General features: G+C 43.0%; 1 protein-coding gene across 1 annotated transcript in view; it reads right to left on the bottom strand.

Moving 5' to 3' along the window:
- Positions 1–3,731: 3,731 nt before the first annotated feature.
- Positions 3,732–23,871, bottom strand: part of LOC139562343 (E3 ubiquitin-protein ligase NEURL1-like) — a 57,366-nt gene continuing 37,226 nt past the window's right edge. Inside the window, exons 4-6 of the mRNA XM_071380007.1 lie at positions 16,100–16,801; positions 11,433–11,600; positions 3,732–10,611 (exon numbers count right to left, since the gene is read on the bottom strand). Of these exons, the coding sequence (XP_071236108.1) occupies positions 10,367–10,611; positions 11,433–11,600; positions 16,100–16,801 (1,115 nt within the window). The 3' untranslated portion in view covers positions 3,732–10,366. The remainder of the gene's footprint in view (positions 10,612–11,432; positions 11,601–16,099; positions 16,802–23,871) is intronic.

Consider the following 23,871-nt stretch of genomic DNA (forward strand, 5'->3'; position numbering starts at 1 on the left):
GAACTGTTCTACTGTATGTGCGCTATTTCTGTGCTTCCCAGTTTAGTTTTTGCCTCTTTTACTTTTGGATTTGTACACCAGCTTCAATCAGCTGAAAGTACAATATTTTGGGTTATGTTAAAGATATTTCACAGTGATTTAGATGGTATAATGATTCCCACACTATACTTGCTTGTTTTTTCACATAAACTGTACTTAGGTGAACTATTAGAATTTTAGCAACCAGGAAATGGCGGAGCGATTTCTGCATAGTGCATCTTAATGATTACAATCATATCCATAACATGATGCAGCCACCACTATGCTTGAAAATATGGAGAATGGTACTCAGTAATGTGTTGAATTGGATTTGCCCCAAACGTACAACTTTCTATTCAGGACAAAAAGTGAATTGCTTTGCCACATTTTTTTTTACAGTATTACTTTACTGCCTTGTTGCACACAAGAAGGAAGCCTCTGTACAGGCGTCCTTCTTTCCCCTCAATTAGTAAATTAGGTTAATATTGTGGAGTAACTACAATGTTGTTGATCCATTCTCAGTTCTCTCCACAGCCATTAAACACTGTAACTGTTTTAAAGTCACCATTATTGGCCTCATGGTGAAATCCCTGAGCGGTTTCTTTCCTCTCCAGCAACTGAGTTAGGAAGGACAGCTGCATCTTTGTTTTGTACTGGGTGTATTGAAACACCATCCAAAGTGTAATTAATAACTTCACCGTTCTCAAAGGGATATTTTATTTTTTACCCATCTACCAACATGTGCCTTTCTTTGAGACACATTGGAAAACCTCCCTGGTCTTTGTGGTTGAATCTGTGTTTGAAATTCACTGCTCAACTAAGGGACCTTAAAGATAATTGTATGTGTGGGGTACAGAGATGAGGTACTCATTCAAAAATCATGTTAAACACTATTGTTGCACACAGAGTGAGTCCATGCAACTTATTATGTGACTTGTTAAGCACATTTTTACTCCTGAACTTATTTAGGCTTGCTATGACAAAAGGGTTGAATACGTATTGACTCAAGACACTTCAGCTTTAAATGTTGTATTAATTTGTAACATTATGGTGTATTGTGTGTAGGCCAGAGACCAAAAACCTCAATTTATTTAAATTCAGGCTGTAACACAACAAAATGTGGAAAAAGTCAAGGGGTGTGAATAGTTTCTGAAGGGACTGTAAAATTTGAGATATTACCAGCAGTCATGAACTCAGCTTTGGTATACAGTAATCCCTCGTTTATCGCGGGGGTTACGTTCCGAAAATGACCCGCGATAAGTGAAATCCGCGAAATAGAAAACTTTTTTTTTTTTTACAATTAGCAACTATTACATGTATACAAATACAGTGACTCACGTGTAGGCCGTTTCGTCGACATTATGGGTTTAGGAGATGTTCGAAATTACAAGATAATTTGGCCAACTTAATGTAAATTTGCCAAGCTGTTTTATGTACGTACACATAACTGCACGAGACGACAAAATGATAGCACAATTCGTAGCATGTTTTGATACAAGAAGCGGGAGTGAGTTTTTAGCGAATCAGAATGCAGAGCACAATGCACCAAAAAAAAAAAAAAAATGCATTATGAAAATCCGCGAAATAGCGAATCCGCGATAAGTGAACCGCGAAGTGGCGAGGGATCACTGTAGTCATATCTACACCGAACAAAAATATAAACGCAACATGTAAAGTGTTGGTTCCATGTTTCATCAGCTGAAATAAAAGATCTCAGAAATTGTACGCCCAAAAAGCATATTCCTCTCAAATTTGTTTACATCCCTGTTAGTGAGCATTTCTCCTTTGCTAATATAATCCATACACCTGACAGGTGTGACATATCAAGAAGCTGATTAAACAGCAAAATCATTACACAGGTGCACCTTGTGCTGGGGACAATAAAAGGTCACTCTAAAATGTGCCAGATGTCTCAAGTTGAGGGAGCGTGCAATTGGCAGGCTGACTGCAGGCATGTCTACCAGAGCTGTTTCCAGCTCATTTTAATTTAATTTCTCTACCATAAGCCACCTCCAATGTACTTTTAGAGAATTTGGCAGTATGTCCATCCGGCATCACAACTGCAGACCACAGGTAACCACACCAGCCCAGGACCTCCACATCAGGCATTGTTCACCTACGGGATCGTCTGAGACCGGACAACTGATGAAACTGTGGGTTTGCACAACCAAAGAATTTCTGCACAAACTGTCAGAAATCGTCTGGGGAAGTTCATCTTCATGCTCATCGTTCTCACCAGGGTCTTGACCTGACTGCAGTTTGGCGTCGTGACCGACTTTAGTGGGCAAATGCTCACCTTCGATGGCCACTGGCACGCCGGAGAAGTGTGCTCTTCAGCGATGAATCTCTGGTTCAACTGTACCGGGCACATGGTAGACAGCGTGTATGGCGACACATGACCAAGTGGTTCCCTGATGTCAACATTGTGAACAGTGTGCCCCATGGTGGCGGTGGGGTTATGGTATGGGCAGGCATAAGCTATGGACAAACGAGCACACTTGCAATTTATTGATGCACAAAAATACCGTGATGAGATCCCGAGGCCCGTTGTCTTGCCATTCATCCACCATTCATCCACATTCAACATGATAATGCATGGCCGCATGTCTCAAGAATCTGTACACAATTCCTGGAAGCTGAAAATGTCCCAGTTCTTCCACGGCCTGTATACTCACCAGACATGTCACTCATTGAGCAGTTTGGGATGCTCTGGATTGACGTGTACGAAAGTGTGTTCCAGTTCCTGACAATATCCAGCAACTTCACACATACATTAAGGAGGAATGGGACAACATTCCACAGGCCACAATCAACAGCCTGATCAACTCTATGCGAAGGAGATGTGTCACGCTGCCTGAGTCAAATGGTGGTCACACCCGATACCGACTGTTTTTTCTGATCCACGCCCCTACCTTTTTTTAAGGTATGTGACTAACAGATTCATATCTGTATTCTCAGTCATGTGAAAAACATAGATTAGGGCATAATTTATTTATTTCAATTGAGTGATTTCCTTACATGAACTGTAGCTCAGTAAAATCTTTGAAATTGTTGCATGTTGCATTTATATTTTTGTTTAGTGTAACTTGTCCACTAATGGACTTGCCAACCTCAGCATCCCGGCAAGTGTAATAACCATGACCAGTAAGTTGACAAACTGACATTGCTAGTTATAACAGGTTATGATGAATATTATTCCATGCATATCTGTGTACAGTGTAGGCAAATTAGAGTTCAGTAACAAAAGTTAAGTAGTTCCAGGCATTTAGCTTTTTAACACCGCTTACATTTTATTGAAAGTCATGTCCATCTGACTCACACAGTGAACATGATGTTGCAACTCAGAAAATGATCTTAATCATTATTGTACACACGGAGGGATGTTTTGACAAAATTATCAATTGAAAGAACAAACAATGACTTGATTTCTGCTTCAAAAAGCAATACTTCTACCTTGTCTCATATGGCTGTGTCTGGACTGTAAATATTTGGTCCCATTTTATGGTTATAGATATTGAATATAAAATAAAGGGATAAAGAGATTGTGTGAGAGAGTGCATTTTGTCCATGTTTCAGTACAACACATGTTGCAATATAAGATTGAACATTTGTAAAATTGGAGAGGACTAAAACTAGTGTCTTTGGGAAATACTTTTTTGGCTAAAAAGTCACATTTTGCTAAGGAAAATCATATTTCAACCCACACTAGTACAGTAGGTTAACTTTTTATTATTTTTTATTTTTACCTCAGTAGAAATTAAACAATTGACAAGACCTCTACATATATTTGTTATTTTGACATCCTGTACAATATATAAAACAAACATAATAATTAATGATATGATTGACAAAATAAATAATGATCGTACTGTACAACACAATATCATTATCATACTTTTTCTCTGTTAAAATGTCTCCATGGTTGATCTCTGTATGTACTAATGTGGTCAGAAAAACTGAACCACTAGAAAAATCAAAGCGGACCACTTCTCGAGCCAATATAATTCCAGTATTATGCAATACAATGACAGCGGGGGCTTGTGTTATTTAGACAGTTTCTATTAACAACACTGAATAACTTCATACACACATTACTCACACTCAAATGTTGCCTTTTAAACACCATCCTTTTACATAAATAGATGGGATGTGTAACTTACGCAAGTCTTCATTCCCATGTAGGAGTGAGCTGGGGTAAATATTCACCTGAATATTAATTTGCCTGAACATTTTACAGTGTTGTAACTGATCAAAGTTCTCTTCTCCAAAAGGCACACAAGAATATACTCTTCTATCATATTCAAACTTGATCAGTTTCCGTAACAAAGGGATGAGATGGAACATGTTGACACCATGAACCAACACATTCTTTAAGAAAATGTACATATAATTCAACCTTTTTTTTATGAACCTGAAAAATGGCTTGTTTTTCCTCTATACATGACCATTGTTGTCTTTTAAACATTTTAGATTAAAAACTCTGTATTATGAAAACTTAAAGATTAGTTTGTTAAAAAGATTTGCCTAAAATACAGAAAGCAGCACTTCAAGTGTAAAGCTCACATACTGTGCAACAATAATCAGCTAGCTAGATCCATGACTTCCACACATGTGATGACACAGATGTTTACAGTTTCTTGTGTAAACAGCAAAAACACAAAGCATGAAAGCATTATATATATCACACAGGGGATTTCTCACTGAAAGGGGGATACCTAGTCAGTTGTACAACTGAATGAATTTAACTGAAATGTGTCTTCAGCATTTAACCCAACCCCTCTGAATCAGAGGTGTGGGGGGCTGCCTTAATTGACATCCACGTCTTCGGTTCCCGGGGAACAGTGGAGAAATATCCGTTTTCCTTTACTATAATATTGTCCACCAGCCGGCTCTTTTGCAATTATTCTGGGGACGAGGTTACCTTTACCATAACAATATTGATGGACGCATGCAACCTTACAGTAACAGAGAAAGAAGCTCAAGCATGGTTTTGTATTTAAAACAATCGTTAGGACAGTAAAGTACAGTACCTTGGATAACAGGGGTTCCAAGGAGTAACTTTGGATAACAGAAAACTATCGACAAAGATCAATGGGAAAAAGTTGTGATGGACTACTTTCTGGAGAACAATCATGCCATGCTGACTCTGAAAATTAATCAGACAATGAGGAAATCCCTAATTTAGGTAAAAATATGATGACAATGATGGGGGAAAAAATAGAGATCAACAGTGTTGTTGTCACGGAAGTTGACAGAGTTTTGAAATCAGTGGAATGCCCGGTGGAAGCAGAGTATGATTGCAAATGCGGTGGGAGTCGAAAAGAGAACACAGAAGGCTGTTGTATTAAACCCCTGTCTCTGGATTACATCTTCAAACTAAGGGCAACCATGAAATCCATGACAGAGAGGGAGAAGCGTTCATCCATGTAAGAGAGTCTAGCTACATTTTCAGATATTACACGTTTCTAATTTATTCAGAAAGTCATTTTAATTTTAATATTTTTGCTCCCGAGTGGCGCAGCGGTCTAAGGCACTGCATCTCAGTGCAATAGGTATCACTACAGTCCCTGGTTTGTTTCCAAGCTGTATCACATCCGGCTGTGATTGGGAGTCCCATAGGGTGGCGCACAATTGGCCCAGCGTCATCCGGGTTTGGCTGGTGTAAGCCTTTATTGTAAATAAGAATTTGTTCTTAACTGACTTTCCTAGTTAAATAAAGGGGGGGAAATTATCTCAGAAAGACATTTGCATTGCTAGTTATAGTTATTAACTTAGTTGGTTAGCTAAGGGCAACAATGGCATCCATGACAGAGAGGGTGAAGCGTTCATTCATGTATATGGGTAAGAGTCTAGCTACATTTTCAGATATTTTACGTTTCTAATTTGGTCAAAAAATAATTTTCATTGCAAGTTAAAGCATACTGTTAGCTAGCTAGAGCATGTTAGCTGGCTGGCTCGCTAGGTAATGTTACGTGTATGAGCTGTGTAGTAATTATTAGTATCTCAGAAATCCATTTGCATTGCTACTTATAGCAATTTAAACTAGTTGATTAGCTTTAGCTACCTGCAGATTCATGCATAGTATGGGTTGGGATTATGGGTCTTAACAAAAGACACCACTATGCAAGTAACCATTTAACTGCACCGTACACATGGTATGTATCCTGTGCATGTGACAAATAAACTTTGATTTTAATTTGATGTAGTGTGTGTTTACCAGAGACGCAACAGCACCTTTTCAACCTCAGGAGGCTGAAAAAATTTGGATAGGCACCTAAAACCGTCACAAACTTTTACAGATGCACAATTGAGAACATCCTGTCGTGCTGTATCGCCGCCTGGTACGGCTACTGCAACACCCACAACCGCAGGGCTCTCCAGAGGGTGGTGCGCTGCCCAACGCATCAACAGGGGCAAATTACCTGCCCTCCAGGACACCTACAGCACCCGATGTCAAAGGAAGGCCAAAAAGATCATTGAGGACAACAACCACCCGAGACACTGGCTGTTCACCCCGTTATCATCCAGAAGGCGAGGTCAGTACAGGTGCATCACTGCTGGGACCGAGAGACTGAAAAACAGCTTCTAGCTCAAGGCCATAAAACTGTTAAATAGCCATCACTAGCACATTTTTTATTTATTTAACTAGGCAAGTCAGTTAAGAACAAATTCTTATTTACAATGACAGCCTACCCTAGCCAAACCCGGATGACGCTGGGACAATTGTGCACCACCCTATGGGACTCCCAATCACAGCCAGATGTGATACCGCCTGGAAACGAACCAGGGACTGTAGTGATGCCTCTTGCACTGAGATGCAGTGCCCTAGACCGCTGTGCCACTTGGGAGCTCATTAGAGGCTGCTGCCTATATACATAGACTTGAAATCACTGGCTACTTTAATAAATAGAACACTAGTAACTTTAATAATGCTTACATATCTTTCATTACTCATCTCATAGGTATATACTGTATTCTATTCTACTGTATCTTAGTCTATGCTGCTCTGACATTGCTTGTCCATATATTTACACTACCGTTCAAAAGTTTGGGGTCACTTAGAAATGTCCTTGTTTTTGAAAGAAAGCTATTTTTTGTCCATTAAAATAACATAAAATTGATCAGAAATACAGTGTAGACATTGAAAATGTTATAAATGACAATTGTAGCTGGAAACTGCTGATTGTTTATGGAATGTCTACATAGGCCCATTATCAACAACCATCACTCCTGTGTTCGAATGGCATGTTGTGTTAGCTAATCCAAGTTGATCATTTTTAAAGGTTAATTGATCATTAGAAAACCCTTTTGTAATTATGTTAGCACAGCTGAAAACTGTTGTGCTTATTAAAGAAGCAATTAAAATGGCCTTCTTAAGACTTGTTAAGTATCTGGATCATCAGCATTTGTGGGTTGGATTACAGGCTCTATTCTTGTTCTGAGGAATGAAGGCTATTCCATCAAGAAATTGCCAAGAAACTGAAGATCTCGTACAACGCTGTGTACTACTCCCCTTACAGAACAGCGCAAATTGTCTCTAACCAGAATAGAAAGAGGAGTGGGAGGCCCCGGTGCACAACTGAGCAAGAGGACAAGCACATTAGAGTGTCTAGTTTGAGAAACAGACGCCTCAGAAGTCCTCAACTGGCAGCTTCATTAAATAGGAGTGGGAGGCAAAGCACCAGTCTAATGATCAATTAGTCTTTTAAAATTAGAAACTTGGATTAGCTATCACAACGTGCCATTGGAACACAGTGATGGTTGCTGATAATGGGCCTCTGTACGCCTATGTAGATATTCCATTTAAAAAATCTGCGGTTTCCAGCTACAATAGTCATTTACAACATTAACAATGTAATCCCTGTATTTCTGATCAATTTGATGTTATTTTAATGGACAGAAAAAAAAGGACATTTCTAAGTGACCACAAACTTTTGAACGGTTGTGTATATATTCACAATTCATCATTACTTTACTTAGATTTGTGTGAATTGAGTATATGTTGTGAAATTGTTCAATATTACTTGTTAGATATTACTGCACTGTCAGAGCTAGAAACACAAACATTTCGCTACACCCGCAATAACATCTGCTAAACACGTGTATGTGACCAATAACATTTGATTTGATTTGATTACTACTTTCTATACTTTTAGTCTTAATCTTTGGTTGTTTACTACACAACCTTACTCACTCTGTTTAGCACAGCCTCACACGTGAATCTTTAAAGAGATGGGTTCGGCTAAGGCTTAAGAGTGTGTGAACGATGCTGAATGGGTGTAGACATAGAAGAGCTCTCCAGTAGGTGTACCAAAACATTCATAGGCCATTTTCTCAAAAGTGGGGTTACAAGTTCATCAACTTTCAAAGCAAGATTACTTTCCCATTGTTCCTCAACTGCAGTGTATGATATAAAACATTTTTAGCTCTGAGTCTCTACCAATGTAAAAAACACAATTTAAAATGTAGCTAAGTGGTGGGTCACAGTTTTGTGTTTATGAATTTTTACAATATAGCCCATTGTGACTTTGGATTTTTCCCATCTAGTGGAAATCGCTCAGTTCTGCCTGAAGGGACAAGACTCATCCCAATAAACTTCAACCTGCGATTACTTCCAATACACCCAGGAAATGGCACAATAATTAACCAGAGATAGTTAGAAGAGAGTCAGGAAGATGGCGGTATACAATAGAGTCGGCATTTTACGACCCTTCAGACAGTTAGAGCTTTGATATATATGTTGCGTCTTTGCTAAGGGTTTCTGTGCACTGAACATTGTGCAGACACACACACAGGACCAAAGTGCCCCTACACTGTGTAACGAAGTCTATGGTCACGTCTCCCTCACTATACACAGAACATCCTCTATCCCAGGGATGTCAAACATACAGCCCATGGGGGATCCAATCCAGCCCGCGGGTGGTTTGAGTAACAACACATGTTGGGGGACAGACGGACAGAACAAACTCAATATAACAAATCGAAACTGTGTATAAATGATAATGAATCTACATTCATACCGTTTTTTTTACTGTGTCCAGTTCGCTAATAATAATCTAAATGAAAGCTAGACAGTCAAGGAGCATTGAAAATTCCAAAAGACAATTTGTCAATTTTGATGGTAAGGAAATAACACATTTTGAGTGTAGCCATCCGGACCTTGTTGAAAACCGAATGCGGCCCCCGGGGCAAAATTAGTTTGACACCCCTGCTCTATCCACATAGATTTACATCCACCTTGAATCTATAACATTCTATGGTGAGCAGCTGACTGTATTCTCACATTTTTGCCTGCATGTGATCTTCCCTACAGTGTCTTTGAGACTGGGTAGAGAATGCATGTAAGGGATTATTCATGCAACATAGGCACACAGCTAATTACTATATTCCTTACTTTTCACAGGTACAATACTTCCTCTGATTACACCATCCATTTTTCATGGCAATATCTTACACTTTCTTCTCCAACCAAACAAACTAAAAACTGCATGTCCTCTTCATTCATGAGTCACTTGTCCAAAGGCTAACGCTATTATTCAACCAGGCGGAACATTCAGAGCGTCACAGATGGAAATGAATTGTACAGACACTAGGGCTGCCACAATTACTGTATAACTGACAGTTATGTATGAAGACCGTTATGAAAATAAAATAACTGTCATAACGAACTGCTGACTGAAAATGGGACGGCAGGGCATTCATGCGGTTGAGTCCGTTTCGGCTGTAACGTGGACTCTTAACAACTTGCTGAAACAAGCAAATGAGTCTTTGGTTGCCTAGGCAACACCCCCCACAATGCAGCAGCAGTACACAGACATATAATTAATATAATGGGCTTGTAACCTTAAACCCTGGCAATTTGACTGGTAAACTCATGGGTACACTACTCGCAATGCCTGCCTGGTATTGGGATGCAATCATTTTCATGGTAATGCAGAATGTTCATTTAAATTATGTTTAGTGATGTGGCTCATGCAATGGAATGTATATTTTGTCTCTGAAACATCCTAGTAGCAATGATATCATCAGTGGGATGAATGATGATTGTTCTGCAGAGAGTGAGCCAGATCCCTCCTGGTTAAGTCCAGCTCCATGGTGGCTGAACCCAATCCATTATCTGGGCCACAGTGACACACTGGAGGCCAGCATTACCTCTTCCTGTTAATCTTTACAATGTATTCATATCCCAACATGTTTTTCTGATATCTTTGATGGTCCAACTGCATGATGCTGAATCTCATAATGTTGCTGAGCAATATTGAGACAGTCAGGCCAAACATACATGCTCCAATAGGTCTCAATGGTTTCTTTGATGAATGAGCCTTGATGTTACACAGCCAGGCAGATCCTACGTGCTCCGGTAGGTCTTTATAATGTCTTTGATTGTCCTTCTGCAGATTGGGCAGCTGGCATTGGCCATCTTCTTCAGTTTGAGGCCACAGGCGTAGCAGAGACACATGTGACCACAGGCGTACAGCACCGTGTCCACCACGTTCTCATAGCAGATGGTGCACTCGTCACTCCACGAGCCAGAGCATGATGGGAAGGTGGGGGATTCCGAGTGGCTGGAGAATGGTGAGCTGGGGCTCGTACCTGGGAGACAATGGAATAGGTTTTAGAGTTAGGTGGATCATTTGCATACAGTATAACTTGGAAACTGTACTTAGGAATAGTTTTTCAATTTCTGACTATCTGTACTGTATCTGCTCTGGAATGTTCTCTTCTATGTTTACACATTACAGGATATTGCGTCAAATAACTTGTGTTCATCCTTTTGAGAGGGGCTTAAGCATCATAACAGGTGTGATATTGTGCAATATAAACATCACATTTCCAGCCTATTAAAGTCAAAGGAAACTCTCAACAAATGCTGGTTACGTTTACTGCAACTGACGTTGCCTTTCTTGGTCATGGTATGTTGACTGTTTTGTCACATTCCTGCCATAAACAGAGGTGGAAAATCAGGGAGAGAGAAAGAGAAAGAGAGAGGGGGGGGTGGGGAAGGGGTATGCGAGAGAGAGAGAGAGAGAGAGAGAGAGAGAGAAAGAAAGAAAGAGGGAGAGAGCGAGCGAGCGAGACACAGATGTAGGATCTTAATTTGAGCCAGTTTGCTACAGCAGGAAAATAATCCTGCAACAGGAAATGTGAATTATTATGTTGATTATAATACATTTTTGTAGGCGTTGATAAATATTTTTGTAAAGGAAAATCACATTTTTTCTTTTTAAACCTCAAATACACTACACGTTTTACATTTACTGCATTAAAAGAAAGTTCTCCAGCAACACAGTGATCAAAATAAGATCCTACATCCTACAGAGAGAAGAGAGAAAAGAGAGAGAAAAGAGAGTGAAAGACAACACAGGGATAACCTGGTGAGTGAGACACAAGGTAGTAATGGAAAGAAGGTTTACCTGTGGAGCTGCTGAAGGCTGGTGGGTTGCTGGCGTTGAGGCTGGTGTTGAGGTTGATGTTCAGGTTGGAGTTGAAGTTGGGCTCGGAGCTGACGCTGCAACGCAGAGTTGGGGTGTTGGGGGAGCTGGGAATTGACAGTCCCCGAGGGTCTGCATTCAGAGACGAGCCTGAGGGCACAGAGAAGCACTGTGTCACATGCAAACTACTCTGAACTCATGTACGTACAAATACCTCAGAAAGGAAAACGCTGGGTCTAGTTATTTGCAGAGCTCCATAGATATGGTGTAATAACACTGTATGTCAGAATATGATGAAGTTCAACTTTGAGAGTCTAGCTAAAGCTGACTAAAGCACACACAAACACCCATTTGTGTGTGTCTATGAGCGAGTCAGGAGCCCTTGAGTTATTGTATTCTCGCCCCCCTCCCCATCCCCCACATATACAATCCCTCTGGCCATAGAAGAGAGAGTCTACTGTGTCTGTCCTGTGCCATCTCCATCTATTCTGAACAGCAGCACCGGCAGCCCTATTTGACATCAGCCCTCACATTGACATCTCTCTCCGCAGAGGAGAAAAGCTCTGACAGTTCCAAATCCACAGACCTAGTAGGCTATGTCTGAATGGCATAAAACCATTTTTGTTTACACATAACTTGATGTATGCCATAAAACTGCTATTGCACTGGTATAGGCATGGCATAACGTATCTCTTATGTGCCAAATGAAACAACACTGTCAGTTTGCAAGCAACAGCAAGCATACGCAACTAACCTACACATCACCCAATGCTTTCCAGATCCCGTACCCCAAGTCTGCCTGACTTAAGATTAAAAACAACTGCAAACAGCTGTGCTTTAGTCGATGAGACCTGAAAAAACTGAGCGGGGTCTAATGCTATAGAGCCTTGACAATGGGGTGCCCCTATCCGTTCCCCTGAGTTCCCATCTCTCTTGGACCACCCTTACTGCTGTGGTTTCAGTTTCAATCTAAATAAACAAGCCTTGTTAGCTTCTGCAAACAGTGGTTCATATGGTGGCCAGGTTGCTGTTCAAAATGTTCAAACATTAACAGACACACTGTACTGTGGGCTGAGGGAAATGGCAAAGGAGAAGAGAGAGTAAATTCAAAGGCTTGGAGCCTTTAAAAGCTAGCCTAGCTTTCTCTTACTAGTGTTTATTGTTGTATTGAACAAGGTTACACTCAACCATGTTTGGTTTCTTGCATGGTTATTACCAGGGGCACAACATTCACTGGGGACATGTCCCCCCCACATTCTGAAATCACATTTTTGTCCCACCCAGTTTTATCATTGGAATGTGATACAAAACAAGGCAACGGTGTGCTTTAGGACCATGCAGGCGCCTCCGAGCCGTAGGGAGGCTGTTTGGCGTGTAGAAAACTTACTTCTAAAACCAAAGTTGGTTATTACACTAGTGACAAATGGATCAATGTACCACTTGCAGATACACAGTATCATCTTTAAAATGTGTCAACCAAATACATCCCCAGCATTACTAGCAACAAGGACAGGGACATCGTGGTAGACTACTATAGTTACATAGGTTTGCTTGCAAACTTTCTCATGATCGTTAACCTGACCTGTGTGACTGACCGGCTGCACAGCTGTCTGGTAACATCCTGGTCGCATCTAATAGGAGACCAGACAGAAAGACAGACAGATACCCTTCATGTCTATTCATAAACCCTTTCATCCAGGATTAGGTTCAGATCCTGCCATCGTATGAATGCACTCCTGGCCCCTCTATCTGGAATGGACAACATCTGAGGGCATTTGAGTATGTAGGGAAGCCTGGGAGGTCTGCATGGTGCCCCAGATAAATCCACTGTGGTTATTTAGTGCATTATATCACCTTCTTATCGTTGGTAGTGATCTTTGCCACACCGCCATGGTTGCTTTTTTTATGTGACAGATTTACTGCATCAAAACACATAAACATACTCATTAAGACAGACTTTTCAATGCCTGACCTTACAATAAATACTAGGATTATATTTGAGGTCTCATTTCTTGTCCTCTATAGGTTAGTTGGAAGAGCATGGGCCTTGCAACACCAGGCTAGTGGGTTAGATTCCCGGGACCACCCATACAGTGAATATAAAATGTATAAACGCATGGCTAAGGCCTTTTGGATAATAGCGTGTACTAAATGGCAAATATTATCATATACGGCCTCGTTCAGTTTGCTACTCGATTGGTGCTGTAGGGACGTCAGCCACTGTACTTACATAATATGAACATGTTTCAAACCATGTTTATATTATCACGCTTAAGCCCCATCTAGAATGTATGTGTGGAGTTGCAATGGGAATTCAGACATAAACAAGTACGTTTATGAAGCTTATACAACCAAACCAAGATATTCACACAGACTCCATGACCATGTAAAAGTGATGAACTCCCATCTGCTTCATTTCACAGCTCTAACGACACCCGACCACGGACAAGTGCCACTTTCAGAGGTGGCGGTACGTTTCCATGGCAACGCGTGGCATGTGGCGCCAGTGTGTGGGCGGAGAGAAACGTCAGAGCTGCCCTCCCCACAGCTGGAGGGGGTAATGGGAAGCGCTGTCAGAGTCATAAGAGGGGAGAGAGAAAGAGAGGGGGGTGGAGGTAGAGTGAGAGAGAGAGGAGGTAGAGAAAGAGAGAGAGAGGAGGCCACTGCTAGGATAGTAAGGTATGGGGGAAAATGCTGGCGCCTGAATGCGAGACGCAATTACATTTTAATAATGCATATGGAAGGCATCATAAACAGTTAGTACAGCAGCTAGCAGAGCCCCCCCCTAATGGACAGGGGGCTCTGCTAGCTGTCTGATGCTGCTGCTGGGCCCACGTAGGACAGAAATAACCTCCTCAACCCAGGAGAGAAGAGGAGAAGAGGAGAGAGAGGGGGTATGACAGTGGAAAAGATAGGACACACAAACTACCTTGTAATATCAAAGCAGCTCATGATCAGTTCCATCACATTTTTTTTAAGTCGTCTTTAAAGACATTGCAATATTGCTCTCAAACACTATTCTAGCATTTAGTTTGGAGAATAATCAAACGAATTGAGACACGATCATTCTTATTAACAAGTTGGCCAGAAAACAAAGCCTAGCAGGGGGAACAGGGTGTTCAGGGCCTGATGACAAATATCCTGGCCTCAGCGGAGCTTGTTAACAACCTAGAGAGCACACACATCTTTGCTTACAAGCTGTATTCTGCCTCACAGCCAGTATCAAAATCATGAACATCTAGTAATGAACTTGCTTGCAAACCAGAAAAATATATGATCCTGCATTATTATAATGTATGCCTACATCTTCAGTGAGTTATGATTTGTTTCAACCTGTAAACACAGTCTAACAAATACTCTTTCTTCAAATCAGTATTTCCTCATCTCTCTGTGTACCACATTGTAGGTCTGCTAAAGGGACACTGCGAGATTTTGTCAATTCAGTTTTTCTACTTACCCAGAGTCAAATTAACTTGTGGATACATTTTTTTATGTCTCTGCGTACAGTATGAAGGAAGTTAGAGGTAGTTTCCCGTGCCAATGCTGGCTAGTGTTAGTGCAATGACTGTAAGTCTAAAGGTATGCTAGCATTATGCTAGGGGCTTAATTGCCAAAATCTTGCAGGATCCCTTTAAATTCCAGCCCTAGAATCCACTTACAAACAGGAGAATCACTGCAAAGCCAAGTGAAATTAAATACGAGCACAAACCTCCACATGCAGTTCGCCATTAATTCCCCATTTCCAACAGCACCCTTCCCTGTCAGCCATTATTTATAACATGTTATTCTACTGTTAATTTATCATGGGCTGGTCCTAAAACCAGCCTTTTGCTGGATTCAATCAAGACAGGGTTTCCACCCTTAGGCCTCCTCATCCGGACAAGCTTGTCATGGTATGTACAGATTGGGCATGATGTGTTAGTCTGCACCTGAGATGACTGACAGCTAGGGAATTAGAGTGTTCTTATGGTCATACAGTAAGTGTGTGTGTGTCTGTGTGCGTGTGGAGAGTAACAGCTTTATAATGTGCCCAACTACTATGCAAATACGTTATTGCACCATGTTCTAATTGGCCTTTACAGTTACCTAGAGTCATAACTGAATGGATTCAGTCGACTAGGCTAGGTTAGGATTAATTTCCCAATCAGCAAGTGAGCTGTGGTAAACTTCCATCTGTTGGAGCCACTTCCGATAACAAGTGAGTTCATAGAAAAGGAGTAGAACTGAAGATGGAACGCTCGCCTTAATTTACAAACTGTGGGAGGAGAAGCTAAATGCCAAGTGAGATATACGAGTTGATAAAAAGTCAGAGTGCAACAAGGAACAGAGGAAGAGGAAAACTAGTTCATGACTTGGCTATGTAAGAATCCATCCTCCACGGGTCATTCAAGGATCAGACACTGAAATTGTTTCTTAATGGGAAAAAAGACTCAAAAGTCTCACGATTTTCAGATAAACTTGAACAAAGATTAATATGATGTCTTTGAGTCAATGAGAATGACTATATAGCAACAGATTAGCATGTATTAACCCAGTTTATACTGTAATCTCACTTTAAGCACGTAATAACAATGACATGAATGTCAAACAGAATTATGTATCGTATTATTATATTGTAACTGTTTTACCAAACTGTTCAATGAACCCACCTAGGATCTTGAGTTGTGTGACGGCTCCATGCAGACCGAAGAACATCCACAGAGGTCTGGAGTTGTCCACACACACCTGCATCCCTGCGTTGATTCCATTGTGGCTCAGAAACACCTCCCCCTCCACGTTCACCACGAAACCCAGGATGTCACCACTCTGCAGGGGCGCCCCCACCCGACACACCGCCCAGAATTCCTTGCGGTCGACCAGGGACTCCGGGCTGTATGGTAGGTCGCTCGGACGAAGCCAAGCCGGGTCGCACGACGTCACGCCATAGGAGAGTGAACCGAGACGTGTGGCACCCGTCTTAGTCACTTTCACGAACACGCTCTCTCCGCAACGCAGGGGCCGGCTGGTAAACACCAGGGTCCTCTCATCACCGCTGCGATGCTCCACGCTCCGGGACACCGTGTGCTCATCGAGGGCCTTGACATGGGCGCCTCGGAGGGGGTGGAAGTGGAGATCGCTGTCGAGGAGCGAGGGGAGCAGGGAGCACTGCTGGGAGTTGAGGGAGTTCTGGGGGATGGAACAAGAGGTGGAGCTGAGGGGGTGCAGGCGCTCCTCTTCCTCCTGCTCCTGCTGCTGGAGGCTGAGGTCACACAGGCTAATAGAAAGGTTGTCTGGGTCCCGCCGTAGCGATGCTCGGTGGGCGGTGGTGAAGGAGCGAGGACGCAGGCATTCTAGAGGCACCATCTCACTGTCTGTAGGGACAGAGAGAGACACAAACACAGAGTGATCAATCATCTGATTAACACGTTTCTTATAATATGCAGCAAAGGGTCAAAGCTTTGTAAAGAACTTGCTATGTTAGTACAATCCTCAAATTTGTACACTGAAGTGTAGTTTTTTGGAATACTGGTATTATGAGCTGTTTACTAAAAGCTTTTCGGTTTTCTTTCTTTCACATTCAAGATCCACATTACTCAATGTTATGAAACATACTATCACATAAATGCACAAATAAAACAATTTTATATTTTCACACACACCAGATAGGTGCAGAGAAAAGTGCTGTTTTGCAAGGTCAGATATAGTAGTATGTCACCCCTGGAGTAAATTATGGTTAAGTGCCTTGCTCAAGGGCACAGACAGATTTTTCACCTTGTCGGCTCGGGTATTTGAACCAACTACCTTTTAGTTACTGGCCCAACACTCTAACTGCTAGGCTACTTGCCTCCTGCAAATACCTAAACATGCATTTTTCTGTGTTTAGAAATAAAAGTGTTAAAGTATATATCATTCATCAGCCTCAAACAATCCTCATGGAATGTGAGTGTACACACAATGTATTGGAACGTAATGCTTTAATGTGAAAGTATTTGGGTTGGTGCAGTATCTTCTTATGCCACTACGAGTAAAGCACATGTATGCATAAACATGTTTCAAAAAGCTATATGACAACTTTACATAACACACAATCACAGTGACTTTATGTACAGTATGTCCACTGTAGCCATTAAACTATGTGTTTGGGTGTTAAAGAAGTGGCCAATACTGCAACTGAGAGGGACAGACATTCTGAAGAGCCAACAGTATCACCTTTCCTTTGGCTGTGCTCAACACTAATAAATAGCCTCTCTTGAACTAAATTGGCAAACCGTTGAGTGAGAGGCACATGGCCGTTCATAGACTGCCTTAGCAGAGAAAACAAACCTCTGGTTGGTACAAACGGATCTGCATCATAGCACGCTTAGGGACAGGGGACAGGCAGCAGCCAAAATTAACCTGCCCCTCTAAACCTGGGCTAAAATTAGCCAGATTGGACATGTGAGAAGAGTGGAAAGGGGTTGACTGACATAAGAGGCAGGGTCCATTTACTGTACAAAAGAGAGAGCGCAAAGGATAGCGTGCGAAGGGAAGTGTGAGAGAGACAGTGAGAGGGTGTGTGTGACAGAGAGAAATATAGAGAAAGGAAGAGAGGGAGTAAAACAACGAGGGAGAAATAGAGAAGGAGAGCCAGAGGAGACTTGCCACCTCACACTCCCTCTTTATCACACGGAGGCAGCAAATCTCCGGTAGGTTGGACCCAGATGATAAACTCTTTTGTCGTAATTACTTCCTGTGTGAAGGGTGTCCACTAACAACAGCCACAGTCTTATACTTAGCACCACTATTTCTGTCCATGTCGTGATGGGGCCCAAAAATAATTGTGCCACTGTACTACAGTTCACATACACATTCAGTCTCCCCAACAGTGAATACGGTTAAAATACACTACATATTAGTATCATTTACACCTATAAATCCTTCGAATCCTCTCAATTTAGATTATAAAGGAGATTGGGCTAGAATGACATGAGTAGGGGTGCAAAATTCCGGTAACTCTCAAAATTCCCATTTTTTCCAGAAATCCCGGTTGGAACATTCCTGGAATATGGCAAAAATGAGCTGGAAATCCAGGAATCCTCCAACTGGAATTTCTGGAAAACCTGGGGATTTTGTGAAAGTTACCAGGATTTTTGCAACTATAGACATGAGACACGAGGGGAAGACCAAGGCCTGAAGTCACACAATGAGATCTTCACCAAACTAATTTAATGGTCAATTTGGGCTCACACCAGGTATAGGACATTATTGTATGCAAGAGAGCAAAATATACAGTATTTTCACAACAAACAAAGTTCCCTAGCAACAGCACCCAGACCCAGGGTACAGCCCCTCTCAACTCCCTCTTCGATTTTTCAAACTCTTCACGAAAACCATTCATACTATTTGATGTATGACTTTACATTATTTCAATGGCACATACACCATAGCACTGGCCAATGTTTTTTTTTATTAGAGCTGATCCTAAGCCAAGTGTGATTACCCTCGTAGTTGGGGGTTTAGAGCTTGGTTCCTCTCAGACTGAGTGCCTTGGTGTTTCACAAGCTCACTCATTAAAACATCAATCACACACAGACAGGTGCAGGCTTGCATCTTTTGTCCTCTGGAACCCGTTTGAAGCCATTGTGCCAGAAAATTAGGCAAAGGCATTCAGACATTCACTGTCGCCTAACGAGTGCCACTTTGGCGTTCCCATTTTTACTGGTTCATTTGGATACGCTCCAATGGTTTTATAATAGGGCGTATGAGGACTAATGGTGATTATCGACTATTTAAAAACGTTTCACAAAAAACAGCAAAGTTCAAGTCTTTGAAGTTTCTGAATAGCAAAAGAAAATTGTGATCACATTTTGAGTGAATTAGAAAATAGACGTGATTAAGTGACTACAATTGCTTTTGTAACGTGAGGGATCCTTATACCTTTACTCCAGTTAAATGGAACTCCACTCAAATCAGGTGAACAACACATTATACACTAATGTTATTAACAATGGTCGGTGCAGTGGTTGACCTCATGAATGTGGCCATTTAAAACCATAGATTTTAATCCTTGGGGCAAACTTCAAAACTCCAAAAAGTAAATGTTTGTAGTTCTCATATTTGTGGCCATTTAAAACCACAGCCTGTCAATCATCGAAATGCAAACACGAAACAAAAAGGTAAAGGAGGCATTTCTTGTTTTATTGTGTTACTTTTGAATTTTTTACTTTAGTTTATTTAGTAAATATTTTCTTAACTCTATGTTCTTAAAACTGCATTGTTGGTTAAGGGCTTGTAAGAAAGCATTTCTGTTGTATTTGGCGCTGTCACGCTCTGACCTTAGATATCTATGTTTTCTTTATATTTTGGTTAGGTCAGGGTGTGACGAGGGTGGGTATGCTAGTTTTTGTATTGTCTAGGGTTTTGTTGTTCTAGGGGTTTTGTATGTCTATGGTGGCCTGATATGGTTCCCAATCAGAGGCAGCTGTTTATCGTTGTCTCTGATTAGGGATCATATTTAGGTAGCCATTTTCCCTTTTGTGTTCGTGGGTTCTTGTCTATGTGTAGTTGCCTGTCAGCACTCGTTTGTATAGCTTCACGTTTCATTTTGTTATTTTGTTAGTTTGTTCAGTGTTCATTCTTTTAATAAATAAGAATGTACGCATACCACGCTGCGCCTAGGTCCGATCCTTATAACGAACGTGACAGAAGAACCCACCATAAAAGGACCAAGCAGCGTGTTCAGGAGGAGCAGACATTATGGACATGGGACGAGATTTTGGACGGTAAAGAATTGTGGACGTGGGAGGAAATATTGGCAGGAGAGGATCGCCTACCATGGAAGCAGGTGAAGATAGAGCAGGAGGAACGGCGCCGATACGAGGGGACACGGCTAGCACGGAAGCCCGAGAGGCAGCTCCGCCCCAAAAATTTTGGGGGGCACACGAGGAGATTGGCTGAGTCAGGTTGGAGACCTGAGCCAACTCCTCGTGCTTACCTTGGGGAGCGTGTGACTGGTCAGGTTGGAGACCTGAGCCAATTCCTCGTGCTTACCTTGGGGAGCGTGTGACTGGTCAGACACCGTGTTACGCAGTGATGCGCACGGTGTCTCCAGTTCACATTCATAGCCCGGTGCGTTCTATTCCAGCTCCTCACATTTGCCGGGCTAGAATGGGCATCCAGCCAGGACGGATGGTGCCGGCTCAGCGCTCCTGGTCTCCAGTACACCTCCTTGGACCAGGATATCCTGCGCCGGCTCTGCGTACTGTGTCTTCGGAGCATCTGCACAGCCCAGTGCGTCCTGTGCTAACGCCCCGCACTTGCCGGGCTCAAGTGAGCATCCAGCCAGGACGCATTGTGCCAGCTCTACGCTCCAGATCTCCAGTGCGCTTCCACAGTCCAGTACGGCCTGTGCCTCTTCCCCGCACTTGCCCTGAGGTGCGTGTCCTCAGCCCGGTAACACCAGTTCCGGCACCACGCATCAGGCCTCCAGTGCGCTTCCACAGTCCAGTACGGCCTGTGCCTCTTCCCCGCACTCGCCCTGAGGTGCGTGTCCTCAGCCCGTTACCACCAGTTCCAGCACCACGCATCAGGCTTCCAGTGCGCTTTCACAGTCCAGAGCTTCCGGCGACAGTTCCCAGTCCAGAGCTTCCGGCGACAGTACCCAGTCCAGAGCTTCCGGCGACAGTTTCCAGTCCAGAGCTTCTGGCGACAGTACCCAGTCCAGAGCTTCCGGCGACAGTTCCCAGTCCAGAGCTTCCGGCGACAGTTCCCAGTCCAGAGCGTACACCGACAGTTCCCAGTCCAGAGCGTCCGCCGACAGTTCCCAGTCCAGAGCTTCCGGCGACAGTTCCCAGTCCAGAGCTTCCGGCGACAGTACCCAGTCCAGAGCTTCCGGCGACAGTTCCCAGTCCAGAGCTTCCGGCAACTTTTCACAGTCCGGAACCTCCAATGACGGGCCACAGTCTGGAACCTCCAACGACGGGCCACAGTCCGGAACATCCAACGACGGGCCGCAGTCCGGAACCTCCAACGACGGGCCACAGTCCGGAACCTCCAACGACGGGCCACAGTCCGGAACCTCCGGCGACGGGCCACAGTCCGGAACTTCCAATGACGGGCCAAAGTCCGGAACCTCCAACGGCGGGCCACAGTCCGGAACCTCCGGCGACAGTCCCCAGCCCGGGGTCTCCGGCGACGGTCCCTAGTCCGGGGTCTCCGGCGATAGTTCCCAGTCCGGGGCCTCCGGCGATGTTCCGCAGTCCAGAGCCTCCGGCAATGATCCACGGTCCGGTTCTACAAAGGCGGAGGGATCAGCGTAAGGAGGGGGGGCTGCATCCAGAACCGGAGCCGCCACCGAGGGTAGATGCCAACCCGGACCCTCCTATAGGTTCAGGTGGGGGGGGGGGGGGGGGGGGGTACTGTCATGCTCTGACCTTAGATATCAATGTTTTCTTTATATTTTGGTTAGGTCAGGGTGTGACGAGGGTGGGTATGCTAGTTTTTGTATTGTCTAGGGTTTTTGTTGTTCTAGGGGTTTTGTATGTCTATGGTGGCCTGATATGGTTCCCAATCAGAGGCAGCTGTTTATCGTTGTCTCTGATTGGGGATCATATTTAGGTAGCCATTTTCCCTTTTGTGTTCGTGGGTTCTTGTCTATGTGTAGTTGCCTGTCAGCACTCATTTGTATAGCTTCACGTGTCGTTTTGTTATTTTGGTTAGTTTGTTCATTGTTCTTTCTTTAATAAAATAAGAATGTACGCATACAACGCTGCACCTTGGTCCGATCTTCATGACGAACGTGACAGGCGCATGTAACAATACAATTTGATTTGATTTGAGAGGTCACTTTGAAAAGCAGCTTAGTTATAATCCACGTAAGACCCTTCCCAAAACTGACTCCAAATATAAAAAGAGGAACAAACAGAAACTGAGGGACTAACTGACTGAGCACAACCTAGTAAAACCAGTTGCTAAGGATTAGAATGTGACATTTTGGGAGGTAGAAACTCCAGGATACGGCAGGAAAAAAAATTTAATCAGTCATTTAACACAATACCATTATATTGTACCTATAAGGGTTATTTAACCTCATGGAGGAAGATACATAAACGCCCATCAAGCATTGGTCTCTGGTGCTGTCAGTCCAGTCTGGTCTTGGCTGTGTGCTGGGCTGGAGGGTGAAAGGGAGGAGGATGATAGTTCAGCCTATACTAATGCAGGAATGTAGGTCTGGACCACTGATGACTATTTCCCACTCATTAAACACAGAGAGCACCTGCTAACATAGAAACACATGATTAGTCTGATGCTGCCCAGAATCTAAATGTTCTCCTATATTCCCCAGCCAATTTAAACAACCTTTTCCAACTTGGAAAGCGGAAAACGTCCTATAACTAAATTCATTCATTCATTCACACTGGCATATTTTCAGAAGGACCCAAATGCAATAGCAGGAAAGATAGAGCACAGTCCAGTTCACTAAAGGCAATTAAAGCTAAATCATTCACAGTAATTTAGGAATCCTATACCTTTTATAGACTTTTAAAACATCAGTTGAGACAGTGGTGTGCAGCTGTGAGTTGCCTGAGAGCGTTTGATTCATTCCTTGGCGTAGTGGAGCTGGATTAGGGGGCTCACTGGGCTTTACTGAGAGTATGGCTGTAACCTCTACAAGGTCAGTGCTCCCAAGTGGCCTGTGTGTGTGTCTTTGTGTGTGTGTGTCTTTGTGTGTGTGGTGGGGGGATTTGCAGTAAGTATGCATGACTCAAGGGCCTATGCTCTGTCCAGATTGAGTAAGTGAGGTCATATATCATGAAACAGAGGGGCTGCCTGGGGGAGAGAGGGAGGGGGAGAGGGGCAGCTTTGTCTGTCCCAAAAAGGAGAGAGAGGGGCTTTCGTTTATCAGGGGAAGAAAGGGTGAGGGCTCTGGGGAGAATACACATCAATGAGCTTTTAAGGAGTGTTATCCCAGCTGAGATAGTGGTGCATAGGTGTATGTGTGTACAGTATGTGTATTGTGGGATGGAGGGTTGGGCAATGTATTGGTGTGTAGCAGAGGAGGTTGGTGGGAGGAGCTATCAGAGGACGGTTTCATTGTAATGGCTGTAATGGAATAAATGGAACAGAGTCAAACATGTGGTTTCCATTTGTTTGATACCGTTCCATTTATTCCATTCCAGCCATTATAATGAGCCCGTCGTCCTATAGCTCCTCTGGTGTGTAGTGGGAGGCTATATGTTTCAATGAACTCTCAGCCTCGGAGATGCCAAATGTAAGATGAGCTGTGCACGTAGCATTTTGGAACACCAAGTTGGATTCTCTGGCCCAAAGCCAGATGTTTCTGATTCTTGGACCTCCTTCCATAGTGGAAAGAAGATGGAACTCACTGAGGTGACAAATATCTACAAAGGCAGGCAGGGTCAGCACTCTGTGCTGTTAAGGGCACAATGTCCCCTAGGTCAGC

Source organism: Salvelinus alpinus, chromosome 32, assembly GCF_045679555.1.
Source record: "Salvelinus alpinus chromosome 32, SLU_Salpinus.1, whole genome shotgun sequence".
Taxonomy (NCBI): domain Eukaryota; kingdom Metazoa; phylum Chordata; class Actinopteri; order Salmoniformes; family Salmonidae; genus Salvelinus; species Salvelinus alpinus.